The sequence below is a fragment of the Taudactylus pleione genome, unplaced genomic scaffold (assembly GCF_031769625.1).
Source record: "Taudactylus pleione unplaced genomic scaffold, aTauple2 ptg000225l, whole genome shotgun sequence".
In the NCBI taxonomy this organism is placed as follows: Eukaryota; Metazoa; Chordata; class Amphibia; order Anura; family Myobatrachidae; genus Taudactylus; species Taudactylus pleione.
Window position 1 is genome coordinate 13,738,564 of NW_028284627.1, and position 14,980 is coordinate 13,753,543.

Sequence of the window (14,980 nt, forward strand, 5' to 3'; positions counted from 1 at the left end):
CAAGAATAGCGAGCAGTTCATACGCCTTTCGATGTACTCGATTAATCAAATAAATAGCGGAGATGACGTATGATGCGAGCGGCCAAGGGGCATCTTTACAAAATAGTGAGCGCATGTTTCGGACGCTCGCTCAGACAAAGGCGTCAACAGACCGCAAAGAGCGAGCGCTCAATTTAAATAGCCAGCCCCTTTTTCTGAACGAGCGAGCGCAAATAGCGTCCGGCTCTGAATGAGGTCCACTGTTTGTTATAGCTGTATGTTGATAAGATTCCCCTTTTACTCTATATGTGTCCTTTCACTTTTAATTCAAATTGTCCATTGTCTTCATTCAGATCACAATTCAGACTCTACTATATCTGTGATCTCTCTCATCAGTCGGCAGAATGTCGGACGCATTTCTGGCATCTGTTGGAGAAAAGTGTAACTAAGTTATGATAAAACAAACCCCTGATATACATATAAAGGAGTGGGAACTATCACCTATATTCCTGTTTAATATTTACCATCCTCATACTGCCCAATAATGGTATCAGATGAAGCCTCTTTAAAATGTGTTATTTAGTGGGCCACAATGTGGAGGGCATCAGAAGTGTGAATACCTGGGTAGAAGTCTAAAGAAAGTGAAACGTGTTATCATGTTGGGGAGAAGGGTTGGAGCCTGTTAATAGCTGGCACGTTATTCATTTTGCTTATCTCTAGTCTTGAGCTGCACAGAGTAAGGGCCAGCGGCAATATGTTTTTATGTACATTTTGTTATGTTTTTATTTATATATTTTTGCTAATTAGTCTTTACCATCTACCTATTGTGTAGGTTCTCACTAAACTTAGGAAGCACACACAGGGCCTGATTCAGCAAAGTTCACAAGCGCACACAGTCGGACGCTTTTCACATTCTGTGCATGCAACACAGCGCGGGTTTGCAAACTAGCCATTGCGATTGGTGTGTACACAGACCCATCGCAGAGTGATTGATAGAAAGTACCATTTGTGGGTGGTGACAGGGGTAGGGGTTTGAGCGAACGCAGGCGTGCCAGTGCGTTTGTATGCCGTTACAGAGGCAGGCATAATTAAGCCCCTGCGGCATACGCAGCCTGACCTCTAGATACCGACAGGAGGTTTAGCAGTTTGTGAGTGAGGTCTGACCTGCCTTAATTGTGCGTGAGGCTCCGATGGTACTCGATGGTACCGGTCATTTCGCAGACTTGCACGGTATTACGGATATGAGTAAAGGGAAGTGGGAGTCTTTATGTTGTGCTGAGGCGGCATTGCGGTCCCAGTCATTTGCAAAATTTTGCAGCAGAACTGCATACACGCTTGCTGCCGCGATCGCATCAGCGATCCTTGCCGAATCAGGCCCACAGTGCTTAAATCAGCATCAACCTTAAGTACAGCCCTGGGTATTGCACTTAAGTTTCCCAACTTAAAGCTGCCCTATGTATTATAAATACTCTTACACTTTATACACGGCCACTTACCTCCTGCCAGCAGCTGTTCATGAGCTTATAGAGCTTCTCTGATGCCAACTTGGGTTTGAAGAGCCTCAGTCCAGCTGATATCTCTTCCACGGCATCCGAATTACTAAGGTGTTCAAAGGGCGTCTTTCCCTCACTGAATATCTCCCAAACCAGCACTCCTGCCAGGTGCAAAGTCATAATATATAAGTGCAACATAGTGTAACCTGCTTACATCACTGCTTCCTCTACATCCTCCTGCAGAAATATTACAATGAACTGGTACCAGGCATCAGTCTGTCACTTATAGGTCATTACACAGAAGACAGGTTAGAAATATAATTGGCTGTTCTGCTCCTGATGCCGACATAGTACACTGCCTGTGGGATTGTCCGCTTGTACAGGTTTTCTGGGGTAAACTCGATAGTTATATTAAAGAGGTTCTCAAAATTGATTTCACGCTCTCCAAAGAATGGGTTTTTTGGAATATATCCACAAACACACGTTCACAGGGTTTGACAAAAGGAAATAAATTACTTCTGACCAAATTGACTGCAGCTGCAAAAAAGACCATTCTCTCACAATGGATTGAACCTAATCCACCTACTCTTACATTGCTATATCCGAGAATTAAATTTCTGTTTACCATGGACTGGACAGAGACGTCCACCAATAAAGAAAATCTTACCGAAAAGTTTTTTGGCACATGGTTACCCTATATTTATAATTTATCCTCCTCACTTAAAGATTCTTTACGGAGATGTTTCCAATTAACGTCTTGGTATAACTTGGTAATGGCCCTCCCTTTTGATCCTGATTCTGATATAGATTTTGAATATAATTTTGATTTATACCATAAGTATAACGGACATGTTAATGGTATTGACAATAATAAATGTAACTGAAAGGTATAAGTAACATTTTATATGGATGTTTTTTGTGTGCGTAGCTATATTTTATATCTAAACCTATATACTGCAAATATTTCAACTATTTTGTCAGATGCTTCTTTGCAATGTGTTCATTTTGCTGAGAAAACTCATTGTTATATTTATGTTATATTATATTGTTGTTTGTTTTTCCTAACAATAAAATATTTTACAAAAAAAAAAAAAAAAGAAATATAATTATCTGTAAATGGTGCTAATGTTCATTTCCACTGTCTGTTCATTAATGACAAATAGTATCCTGTAGAGCAGGGTGGTTGTCACTACATTTACTGACTTTCACACATTAGAAGGGAAAAACTTTTCAACTTCTTACACTCAGTGACTATCGGCAACTTTTTATTTTTATTAATCCGTTGTAAAGAAAGTTCGATAAACATAAATGTATGAGAAACACTAGCCTTAAATAAAAACCAATAAGATGGAGCGCTGTCTTCTCACAGGGAATATTAGTATTAAATATAAATATTTTATTCACCATAAAATGAAACAATAAAAGCTAGTTGGTATAAATGCATGCATGACTATTGTCATTTCTGTGCAGTAATATCTGAATATGTAAGTATTGTCAACATTTATATTGATTTGCCTATAACCCTAATTTTATTTTTCATTTGTGTTTTCTGTGCAGCATACTAGTTTTTTTCTGTCCATACACTCCATATAATCCATACACTCCATACACATTTTTTCCTTTTTAAATTGCCAGTAAAAGTATTTTCAAGGTCGGTAATCCATACCAAAAGACCACACGTCTGATTTGCTGCTGTAGCGTGCATAGCGGAAGACCTCTGGAGCTGACCATTTGATAGGGAATTTAGTGCCTGCCGAGCTGGTGTACTGGTCGTCAATGACAAACCTGGAAAGGAGTAGAGATGGATTAGATTCTATACTGTATGAAACCCTTTGGTCTTTATAAACCAAGAGGTATTTATCGTGTGATCATATAGCAAAATGCATCACAAAATGCTACTAAAACATTCAGGGCCTGATTCAGAGCCGCTCGTAAGCGGCCGCTCGTTCGTTCCGAGCGATGTTTGACCAACTGCGCATGCGTACGGATCGTAATACGCATACGTGAACCAGTCAGTGCGGCCGAAAATCGTTTGTTCGCTAAATAGCGAATGCCTGCTATTTTGAGTGACAGGAGGAGGCGTAACGGGGGAAGGTGCTTGAAAACGGGGAGTGGAGATCAGAACGCAGGCGCGCTTAAAGGTCAAAACGGGCGTTTTAAGGGTGTGCATAATTAATACAGCAGCGTCATTGACCACGTCACTGGGTTATTTTATATTCAGAACTGCGTGCATGATTGCGGTAGGAAAAACCAACCACAAGAATAGCGAGCAGTTCATACGCTGGTCGATGTACTCGATTAATCTAATAAATAGCGGACATGACGTAGGATGCGAGCGGCCAGGGGGCGTAGTTTTCTAAAAAATGACCGCATGTTTTGTTTGCTCGTTCAAACCTAGAGGCGTGAACAGACCGCAAAGAGCGAACGGTTCATTTAAATAGCCACCCCTTTTTTCTGAACGAGCGAGCGCAAATAACGTCCGGCTCTGAATCAGGCCCTCAGTTCAGATGCTGGCTACAATGCATTGCAAACATCTACTAAAATAAACACAAATGCATGTGTTCAAGTTCAACTTAATGTTCTTGTTCAGAGCCATATTGATCCTTGTGTTCAGCGCTAGCTGCATTTATCAACCATAATGAATTACATATTGATTCATTATAGAAAATAATGCTTTAAAACGGATCTTAAATTGATGCCATTTACAACCAAGTTCAAACTAGAAAACTGATTTCATACGAGTTTGGCTTCTTATGTAGTGACACATAAATAAAGAATTGTGTAAAAGATATAGGACCTCATTCAGAGTCGGTCGTAAGCAGCCGCTCGGTCGTACGCCTAACGACCGAGAAACTGAAAAAGGAAGCAATCGCACGGCCGGTCGGTCGCAACCAAAGTGACGCCCATACGTGAACAATGCACCTCCTCTAGCTAGCGAGTGATAGCAGCTAGCGATCGAGTCAATCGTCAGTCGTTGTCAGTCGCTGTATGTTAAGTTTCTTCCGATGGTTGCGGCCGCTTGTGTTGTGTTCATGTCCACATGTCGTGTTTCCATGCTCTATCGATCAGCTTGTTAATAGCTCGTTGACAATTATGTATTTACTGTTCTAAAGTGCTGTTGGCTTTATTTTACTCTCTTTCAATTGGTCTTAAAACTTTATTGTTCAAATATCATTTAGTTCATGCTGATGTTTTACTGGTAGTGCGTTTGTTAATAAAAAAGATTTTAAACCCGGATTTTGGAATAATAATGCAAATTACACCAAAGATTAACAAAAAAACGCATAAAATAAGCCATCCCCATGAAATGTATTTATTCTTATTATTCGCTAATGCAAACGCAGCTGAATCAATTACAAGCCAATTAGCAATGTTATTAGCTTCAACAAACGATTATTAGCTGCTTGCATTGTGTGGCTCAAAATAGAAATATCAATCCTAACATCAATAACATTTGATAGTATCGATTATACTCTGGGGCTTGCGAGAGCACGTACCCAACCTCAAGCTGGACGATCAGCCAGGCCTCGTACCTGCTCGCAGAGTGACGTTTTACTACTTCCGGCCTTCTATGTCAGTCATAGCAGGTAATTTATGTACGCCCTTAAAACGCCCTCAAAATGCTGAGGCACGCCTGCGTTTTCAGACCACCACCCCCATCAACACCCACAAACGGCCTTTCATGTCAATCAACTCTCGGAAGCCACTTCCTGCTCGTAAGCCGTACGATCTACAGCACATTGGATCGCAAAGCCTCGTACGCACATGCGCACAACTAACCGTGTGCATGCGTGGTTTGGAAACATCGGATGCGTACGAACGAGCGGCCGCTTACGACCGACTCTGAATGAGGTCCATTACCTCTATCTGCCTGGGACATAGAGACCACTACAAGCCAACTTGCAAACCGCCCCTGGCTCCCGTAAAAACACACCTGCATTGCTGCGTGCACCAGTGGCCGTTACGCAGGACACCCTTTTGCAGCATTTGTTGGGACACACCCCCTAACAGATCCGGCAGTAAGGACAAAGGACAGACTATTAACTCTTGGACTGTCCTACAAAAACTGGGAGAGTTGGGAGGTATGAAGTTATCAGAGTACTGTAGGGGTCAGATTTCATATCTAAAATCATAATATTAGGAAATTTGGAGTTGTGATTGGATTTAAGCACAACTGTAATTGTCGCCTGTATAAAGGTCTAGGTCCTAGAGCCACAGTAAGTCTGAAGCCAGCTGCTTTCATTTAGGTCCTAGACCTCCAAGGGTCATGTTACAGACAAGCCGGTACATTAATAGTAGGGTGACAGTGAAATACAGTTTAGTATTTTATTAGCATGTTATTACATTAGGGTGTGGTATACCAACTGTTCTGTTTTGTTCATATACTGTTTTTGTTTTCTTTTTTAACGTGAAAAGAATGTTGTCACAGACCTGCATTGTGTAAGAGATTTGTGGTTGACTTCTCCATCGTAGGGGGTAGGGTTGGGCAGAGTGGTGATTATACTTACTGAGATCACCCCTTGGTGCATTCTCAAAATTTATTATTAATTGGAGGCAATTTTGTCTCCTTACCTGGTCATGCCAAAATCGGATACTTTAACCACCAATGACTCTCCAACCAGGCAGTTACGAGCAGCCTGTAGGGACCAGGTAAGAAAGTTTTGACATTTAGGTTGAACAATAAAACTCAATGCAGTTGAAGACCAGTTACAAGGCACATTGTACTTTCAATGACCTGAATGTAGACATTTAGGTCATTGAAAAGCGGTATATACCAGATCTCGGTGAATGAAATTAGAGGCCTCCAGGTATTGCATCCCCTCACAGACATCCTGACACATCCCCAGAGCCACACTTCGAGGCAGCGTCCCCCGGTTCCTGCGTAGGTAGTCATTCAGGCTGCCGTGCTCCATGTACTCAAACACAAGGAAGATGGGCATTTGTTGGGTATAAACGCCCAGTAGTTGTACCAGCTTGGGATGGGACATCTTCCTAATGAACAAAAGGAGAGCAAATACCATAAAATAGAACAAAAACACAGAATGCATCTAATCACCTCATAGGAAACATTTATATATTTGTACACCTTGATGGTTGGGTAATATTGGTGTATTTAGAAACACCATTTGAAAAACAATTATGGCACCTAAGGGTGGATTGGCAATGGGGGAAGTTACTGCCCATGGGATAATTACTCTCTTTAAAACTGAGCTGGAACTCTGAGGGAAGAGCAAAACTTATGCTGGGTACACACTAGACAATGTGTGTACCCAGCGACGATACACACTGCACGTTCTGGTGTATGACCATCTGCTATATCGTTCCCCCGTTGCATCCAAATGTATGGTGTCAGCTGCACGATCTTCTGATCTGCTGTGCATGCACAGCAAATCAGAATATGCGACCAACTACAGTCACCACTAATGAGGAGTCCTGTAATGGGACGTTCTCACATAGGCAACGATCAGTGCAGTTGTGTTGATGTAACTGTTGGCTATGCAGAGTTGGATGGAAGGGTAAATACGCCTGTTTCCAAGTACGCCCAATTTCCATCCAGCTCAGCATCTAGCCCTCACTGTGCTTAATGGGTATTGCTATCCCATAAAGGCTATAATATAGTTAATTATTCACAGTTATTTATATAGCACACAGATATTATGCAGCGCTTTACAGAGAATATTTAGTTATTCACATTAGTCCCTGCCCTAGTGGAGCTTACAATCCATATTCCCTACCACATGTACACACACTAGGGTGCATTTTATGTGAGAAGCCAATTAGCATATCAGTATGTATTTGGATTGTTGAAGAAAACTGGAGCACCTGGAAGGAAACCCACGCAAACACGGGGAGAACATACCAACTCATCACTCATAGGGGGAGATGTATGAACCGCTGAAGCGGTATCAGCGCATGTTATGTGCACCGATACCGCTTCTCCCTGATGTATGATCAGGGGGCTGTGTGGTAAATGACAGGGGCGCTATGCGCCCCTGTAATTTTTGGCGATGCTATCTACAAGATAGCAGTGCCGATCGGTAGGGCATGTATGAACGGTCAGATCAGATGCCCTATCCCCACAGCAGGGATAGCACCGCCCCTGCTGCGGCAGCTGCCGGCTCCAGGGCTGCACGCGGGATCTCGCTATACTTGCGAGATCCCGCGCATGCTCAGTGGAGCCGGCCGGCTCTGAGACACAGCGCATCAACACTAGGCTGATGCATTATGTCCTCAGGCAGAGATCACCGGAAGGGGGAGGTAACACTCCCCCTCTCCGGCCGATGAGATGTTAATACATCTCATCGTTAGTGCTTCCTGCTTCGCCTTGGTAAAGAGGCAAAATAGGAAGCATTATAGCGGCACGTTAGGTGCCGCTATAATACATCCCCCCCATAGGGCCTTGATTGGAACTGAACCCATGACCTCAATGCTGTGAAACAGCAAGCTAACCATTTCCCAACCATGATCCCCTATGAATAATATAAGACATTTCCTTAAAAGACTTCAATAGGATAAATATTTATATCCATAACAATCTGTCTATAGGACACAGTGATCATTTCCTCATGAGTTGCTACCTACTGTGATATTATAACCTGTTGAGATAACAAGGGTCACATGGGTAAAGCATCCAGCCCCTGCAAACAATGCAATTTACAAGCTGAGCTCTTACTCAGAATTCAGAAATAACTTGGTAAACAAATACCACCCTGGTTTGGAAAGCCTTGCTTATGGCACCTCTCCACCATTAACTGTGATTAATACAGCACGTAAAGGAGAGACCTTGAGCCGCTTAGTGTAGTGTTTATTCCAAAAATAATTTTATCAGAGCCAAATTGTCCTTACATTAACACCTGGGCTTCCTCAACAAATTCTTCCTCCGACATCATTCCTTCTCGGATCATCTTTACCGCAACTTTTTTTGTCCCTTGCCAAGATGCCAGCTTCACCACCCCAAACTGGCCACTGCCAATCTCTTGAATGAATGTCAAATGTGTGGGGTCAATTTCCCATTTTCCTGGGGAGAGAACAAAATGGATAATTTCAGGTTAGCTCTAAATGTAGTTCTGAAGCTTCATATAAGTACCCAAGCAGCAGTGTAGGCAATTGTTGCATAGACCTACAGCCAAACCTTTACAGAGCAAGGAACAGACCTAACGTGCACTAAATTATAAAACGTACTTCCCTTCTTGCAAAGGTGTATATCTCTTTAGTTCCTCTCAATGCGGAAATCCTCTGTTCATGTGGAGTATTCTTAAGGCAAATTCCCATATCTTTCAAAATTATTTCAGAACAAGTTCCCAGTGCACAATGCTCCAATGCATACGCTCCAGCAGCTGGCACTGGCAGAGGAAGTGGCTGAGGTGATGCACATATATTGCACTGGGAATGTGCAGATTTCTCCAATCAGCCGCTATTTTACCCCACAAAACCCAATACCCATTTTCGGGTTTTGGTTCTTTTTTGGATGGCAATTGGTGTTTTTCGGAGTGGCCATCAGAATAGGTTCATGCGGGACTGGTCAAGAATTTGCTCCTGCTTGAACTGTTCCCCATAGTTGTGGCCCTGGAGCTCTGGAGTCCTCGGTTATGTGACAAATCCGTTGTGTTTTGGTGCGACAACCTGGGCGTCGTTCAAGCAATTAACAATCAAAGATCGTCGTCACCGCCAGTTCTGCGTCTCCTTGCCTGGCTAATGCTGTGTGCTTTGCAGTTTAATATTCTATTTACAGCCCGTCATGTGCCGGGGGTTGATAACGCCATAGCAGATGTGCTCTCCTGGCACTATTGAGGGAGGTTTCGAGCATTGGCGCCATACGTGGCTTTGATTGGTGAGCCTTGTCCCTCTCATTGTTGGCAGATCATCAAGCCAAAATGGAAGATCTCGCAAGTCGGTCCGTGGCCCCACGGACTTTGACTGCTTACCAGGCATCATGGAATCAGTGGGAGAATTTTTGCGGAGACAGACTTCATCAGGTAGATCCCGCTATTCTCATATGGTCGCATTTGTGTGGTATGTGTTTGATTCCGGCAGGTCGCGGGCATATGTCGCTCAGAGACTTGCCGGTATTTCCTTCTTTTTGCACATAGCGGGCCTTAGAGACATCACTAAGGGTTTTTTAATACAAAGAGCCCTTAGGGGTTGGTCTCGTGTCAGGCCTACAGCGGACGATCAGCGTCGTCCGATTGGCCCTGATTTGTTATTGCTGCTATGTGATAGCTTGCCAGTCATTTGTTCCACGCAGTTCGAGGTTCTGTTCTTCCACCTCGCTTTTGCGATGGCCTTTCATGGGGCCTTTCGCATCAGCGAGCAGGTCGCGGCTTCGCGGCATGCCCAACCCCCTCTACTTCGGTCCCACATTCTTCTGCGCGAAACGGTGTTGTGTCGTGTTCTGCATTCTAAGACCGATCAGATGGGTAAGGGTCGCTGGTTGTCCCTGAGATCCTGTCCTGATGTCAGGATTTGTCCGGTTCACTTGGCCTCCCAATATTATCTCTGCCAGCCGGTGCTGCCGGGCGCTTGGCTCATGCATGAGGATGGCTCTCCTCTGACAAAATTTCAATTTTGGTCGGTCTTCCATCGCTACATACGGCACCTCTGGCTTTCCCCTTCGGAGACGGCACCCATTCTTTTAGAATAGGTGCCACAACTTTTGCGGCCTCTTTGGGTCTTTCTTCACAAGAGATCCAGGCTCTCGGAAGACGGAAATCCAATGCCTACAGAAGATATGTACGTGTGGAACCATAAATTGTCATACTTTATTCGTTTTGCCTTGAGTGCCTTGGCCAACTCGCCACCTTTCTGGTGGGGATCCCGAGAGATTTTGCCCTTTTTTTTGCCCTGCTTTGGACATTGATTGGTTACTTAAAATAAATATACTAAATGAATAAATAAAAGAAGCTCATAAAAGGAAAATGTTTACAATAGTAAAGATCCAGCAGGTTTTTTGTAGGTTTTCACCTCGGGTCAAGTCTTCCTTCCCCCCTCCCACCCTCCCAATCCTCCTTTATGATTTGACATGTTGCATAAATACTCATCTATTATATTTCTGTATATTTTCAGGTTTCCAGGACGCTGGACCCATTTGGTGTATTGGTCACTCTTTTATTTTTTGGGCTGGGCAGTCGCGCTTTAAAGCAATTGTTCGCGACTTGAGGGAGGTGGTTCATCTATGGCCTAACTGCCTTTTGGTATGGTCCTCTATCATCGCCAGGCTTTCCTGGCGCTATTGTTATAATAGTGTGGCTTTGGACAGGTTCAGGAGGAAAGTGAACAAATGGGTGGCTAGGCACGTGCTGGAGTTGGGAGGGCTAGTGGTGCATCATCCTTTAATTCGGATCCAGGATGCCCATCTTTTTCGTAGGGATGGGGTACATCTCACTGAGGAGGGTAATTTTTTGTTTCTGGAAGGCATATTTGCGGTGTTAAGGGGTTTAGTTAGTTAGTATGGTGGCGGACTGGTACTTTACTGAGATCCGCTGTGGCGGGAAAGACCGGCAATATTGAAGCGTCCATCTTGCGACAGTAACAGCGGTGCGCACCCCTTCAATGCACTGATAGGCTGATTTCACCCTATTGGGGTCAGCGGCACCTCTCGACCGAGCAGGATGAAAGGTGCATTGGCATGAGTGTTGGGGCCGCATCATTTGCTCTGAAAGGGATAGTTGGCCCTTGCAAGTTTTAAGATCACACTTACCCTTGTCTGGGATAGTTGAACCTCACAATTTGTGATATACTTTTGGCCTAAGACAAGGGGACGCTGGTTGTTTGCCGTTCTTTCTCCTGTCACCATACCTACCATTGTAACTAAATAAAGCTGACCAGTTAATTTAAACGGCATAACTTGGTCTCGTGTGTTTATATCAGTTAAGTTTAGTTTAAATTTATGGGTCACATCTATCATCTGACGATAGAAAGTTTAATATAACGGAGGTTTGGGCTAGAACCGAGGGCACATAAACTTCTAGTTAGGAATAGAGGGGGTTAATAAAGTTAAAGATGTTTGTTTTTTGTTTACAGTAAGTAGGCAGATGTGATAGGGCGAGAGGTTAAGGGGCGTGTTAAGTGAGAGTGTGTGGGAAATCTGATGTTGTAAATCTGCCTCTTTGAATTTGATCTCCCACCCTCCCTCCCCTATTGTGTCGGCTTTATTTCATAACCGTATACCCTAACTCTAGTTCTTTATGTTGGTAACTCAGGTGACATTTCCTTCTGTGTGTAAAGTAAACACAATTACACCATTCTCAGCAACATCACAGCGCAGGCCTTACCATAGCTCAGTCCAGCTGTCATAGGGGTCATCTCCTTCCAGCAACACACGGGATTGCGAAGCCGCGTCACCAGACCTGAGTGAGTGACACAGGCAATAAGAAGGCATAAAGCAGACAAGAAAATAGAATTATATAATAATAATATCAATCACATTGCATAATGGGCAGATATACCCCCTCATTAATACAATGTTTTGCTAGATGCACTGGGGTAAATTTACTAAGATGGGAGTTCTATTTAAGTAGTGATGTTGCCGATAGTAACCAATCAGATTCTACTTCTCATTTATTTAGCACCTTCTAGAAGATACCTAGAATCTGATTGGTTGCTATTGCTATGAGCAACATCACTTCTTAATACAACTCCCATCTTAGTAAATTTACCCCACTGTCTAACAGAGTGTAGCACTTATCTTTACTGCAGTGTCTCGATTAGAAACTATATGAAGCAAATTATTGCACAAAAATTTTTCCTTTTAAAAATGAATAATAATAATTAGCTTCATGCATTATTGGCTCATCTGTGGTTTGACATCAGGTCAATATTTTGAGGTTGACTAGCGCTGCAGTCACCTTTCATAACGAAATACATCATTTCCCAAACATTGGTATGTACCCCTTTTCCACTGACTTGAAAATCCCGGGTTATTGCATCATGGTCAGTCTATGTACTGTATTGCTGCATCATGTTCAGTCTATGTACTGTATTGCTGCATCATGTTCAGTCTATGGCCCTGATTCAGACCCACTCGCAAGCGGCTGTCCGCTCGCAAGTGGGTCGATGGTCTGCACTGAGCATGCGCACGATGGAGGGAGCTCCGTCGTGCGCATGCGCCAGACGCGACGAGCGAAGGAAAGTCCTTCGCTCGTTGTGTCTGATCAAAGGGGGCGTGCTGTCGATGTTGATTGACAGCACGCCCCCTTTGGTGGGCGTGCCAGGGGCGTGCCTCCCTGACGGGGGCGTTCCCACGGGAACGCCTCCCGTCAGAAGCCGGCCCACTGACATCACTAGTGATGTCAGTGGGAGTGATTTTGGCTCTGATAGAGCCAAAATCACTCCGGGGCTTGCGGTTGAAAACCTCAACCGCAGGCTCCGGCTGGCAGTTTCGATGGTCGCGATGGTCACGACCATCGCGGCCATCAAACTGCACTCTCGTATAGGCTGTGGGTGGTGACCCACAGCTATACGAGCGTCCAGGAGGACGCTCCATTTTTATGGAGGGCGGCCCTCATTCAGAGCGTGCGCTCTGCTCAGAGCGTACGGCTCTGAATGAGGGCCTATGTACTGTATTGCTGCATCATGGTCAGTCTATGTACTGTATTGCTGCATCATGGTCAGTCTATGTACTGTATTGCTGCATCATGTTCAGTCTATGTACTGTATTGCTGCATCATGGTCAGTCTATGTACTGTATTGCTGCATCATGGTCAGTCTATGTACTGTATTGCTGCATCATGGTCAGTCTATGTACTGTATTGCTGCATCATGGTCAGTCTATGTACTGTATTGCTGCATCATGTTCAGTCTATGTACTGTATTGCTGCATCATGGTCAGTCTATGTACTGTATTGCTGCATCATGGTCAGTCTATGTACTGTATTGCTGCATCATGTTTAGTCTATGTACTGTATTGCTGCATCATGGTCAGTCTATGTACTGTATTGCTGCATCATGTTCAGTCTATGTACTGTATTGCTGCATCATGGTCAGTCTATGTACTGTATTGCTGCATCATGTTCAGTCTATGTACTGTATTGCTGCATCATGTTCAGTCTATGTACTGTATTGCTGCATCATGGTCAGTCTATGGGGCCTATTCATCAACACTAAAATAAAGTTTTTAAGGACATTTTCCTTAAATAACGTTATTTTGGTATTCATGAACAGACTTAACACAGGAGATATCACAGATATCTCCTTGCTAAGTTCCCCTGCGTTAATTTCCACACTCCCCATACATTAGTATGGGGATGTGGAAATTGTGGTATTCATCAAATTCCGAAAATTATCAATTTTCGGAATTTGATGCAGTTACTATTCGCCACTGTGAGGTGGCGAATAGCAGAATCCACTTACCTGTATCAGCGTGTGCAGGTCCCCCGACGAGTCCCTCCGGCGCTCTGCTCTGTCCTCAGGCTCCGGAGGATGGTCGGACATGTGTGCTCCCCAGCAGAGCACAAGAAAGTTTTGAAAAAAAACATTTTTTTTTTTTTTTCTAATCCGTCATGTGGTCTGCTGGGAAACCACATGACAGACCAGCAGGACGGAGCCGGAGGCTGCTGCGCGGACAGGTAAGTCGGGGGGGGGGGGGGTGAGCGGAGGTACACAAACTTAATGCACCTGTAGGCAGTGCTGCGCATGCGCTGGTTTTACAGATGTAACAGCGCATGCGCAGCACTGTTTCCAGACGCGATAAGGTAGTGTAGGCAGGGAGAAGTATCTATTTCCCGAAAAGCTGTCATCGCAAAAATGACAGCTTTTCGGAATAGATACTTATGGAGAGGTGGAATGATGAATTCCACCTATAATTAGCTAGAACTCCATGAGAGTTCTAAAGCTAGTTATCTCCATTGAATTTTTACGTTTAATGAATAGGCCCCTCAGTACTGTATTGCTGCATCATGGTCTGTCTATGTACTGTATTGCTGCATCATGGTCAGTCTATGTACTGTATTGCTGCATCATGGTCAGTCTATGTACTGTATTGCTGCATCATGGTCAGTCTATGTACTGTATAGCTGCATCATGGTCAGTCTATGTAGTGTATTGCTGCATCATGTTCAGTCTATGTACTGTATTGCTGCATCATGGTCAGTCTATGTACTGTATTGCTGCATCACTCCGGACGGAGTTCGGTCAGCACTACACAGTGACAAACACACAGCCGCCGCCAGCGCCAGCAGCTGTGTGTTTGTTTTAATTAGCAGCCAATGAGAGTCTGTCAGACTCTCATTAGCTGTTGTGCCCACTGCCGGAGCCGCTCCATCTTCCGGCTCCCGCAGTGGGTAATGGGAGAGACGTCACAAGGTCTCTCCCATAATGCAGAGCGGCCCGGCCCGAGTGGACGGACTGAGGAGCGGATGGCAGCGGTGGGAGCAGGAGACAGAGCGGGGATTCAGGTAAGTGGTTTTTATTTTTCTAAATACACATGTGTCTACTCGGGGGGGGGTGTCAAAGGGGGGACTACTACTAGGGGCACTACAGAGGGGCGGCTACTACTGGGGGCACTGCATAGG

The 14,980-nt window shown here is 44.2% G+C and overlaps 1 protein-coding gene across 2 annotated transcripts in view; it reads right to left on the minus strand.

The window, feature by feature from the left end:
- Nucleotides 1-333: 333 nt before the first annotated feature.
- ITK (IL2 inducible T cell kinase) overlaps nt 334-14,980 on the minus strand; it is a 103,335-nt gene continuing 88,688 nt past the window's right edge. For both annotated transcript variants that reach the window (XM_088479020.1, XM_088479019.1), the window contains 7 exons: nt 11,744-11,818; nt 8,319-8,490; nt 6,248-6,464; nt 6,045-6,109; nt 3,139-3,257; nt 1,476-1,633; nt 334-405 (listed from right to left, as the gene is read on the minus strand). In XM_088479020.1, the coding sequence (XP_088335146.1) occupies nt 334-405; nt 1,476-1,633; nt 3,139-3,257; nt 6,045-6,109; nt 6,248-6,464; nt 8,319-8,490; nt 11,744-11,818 (878 nt within the window). The remainder of the gene's footprint in view (nt 406-1,475; nt 1,634-3,138; nt 3,258-6,044; nt 6,110-6,247; nt 6,465-8,318; nt 8,491-11,743; nt 11,819-14,980) is intronic.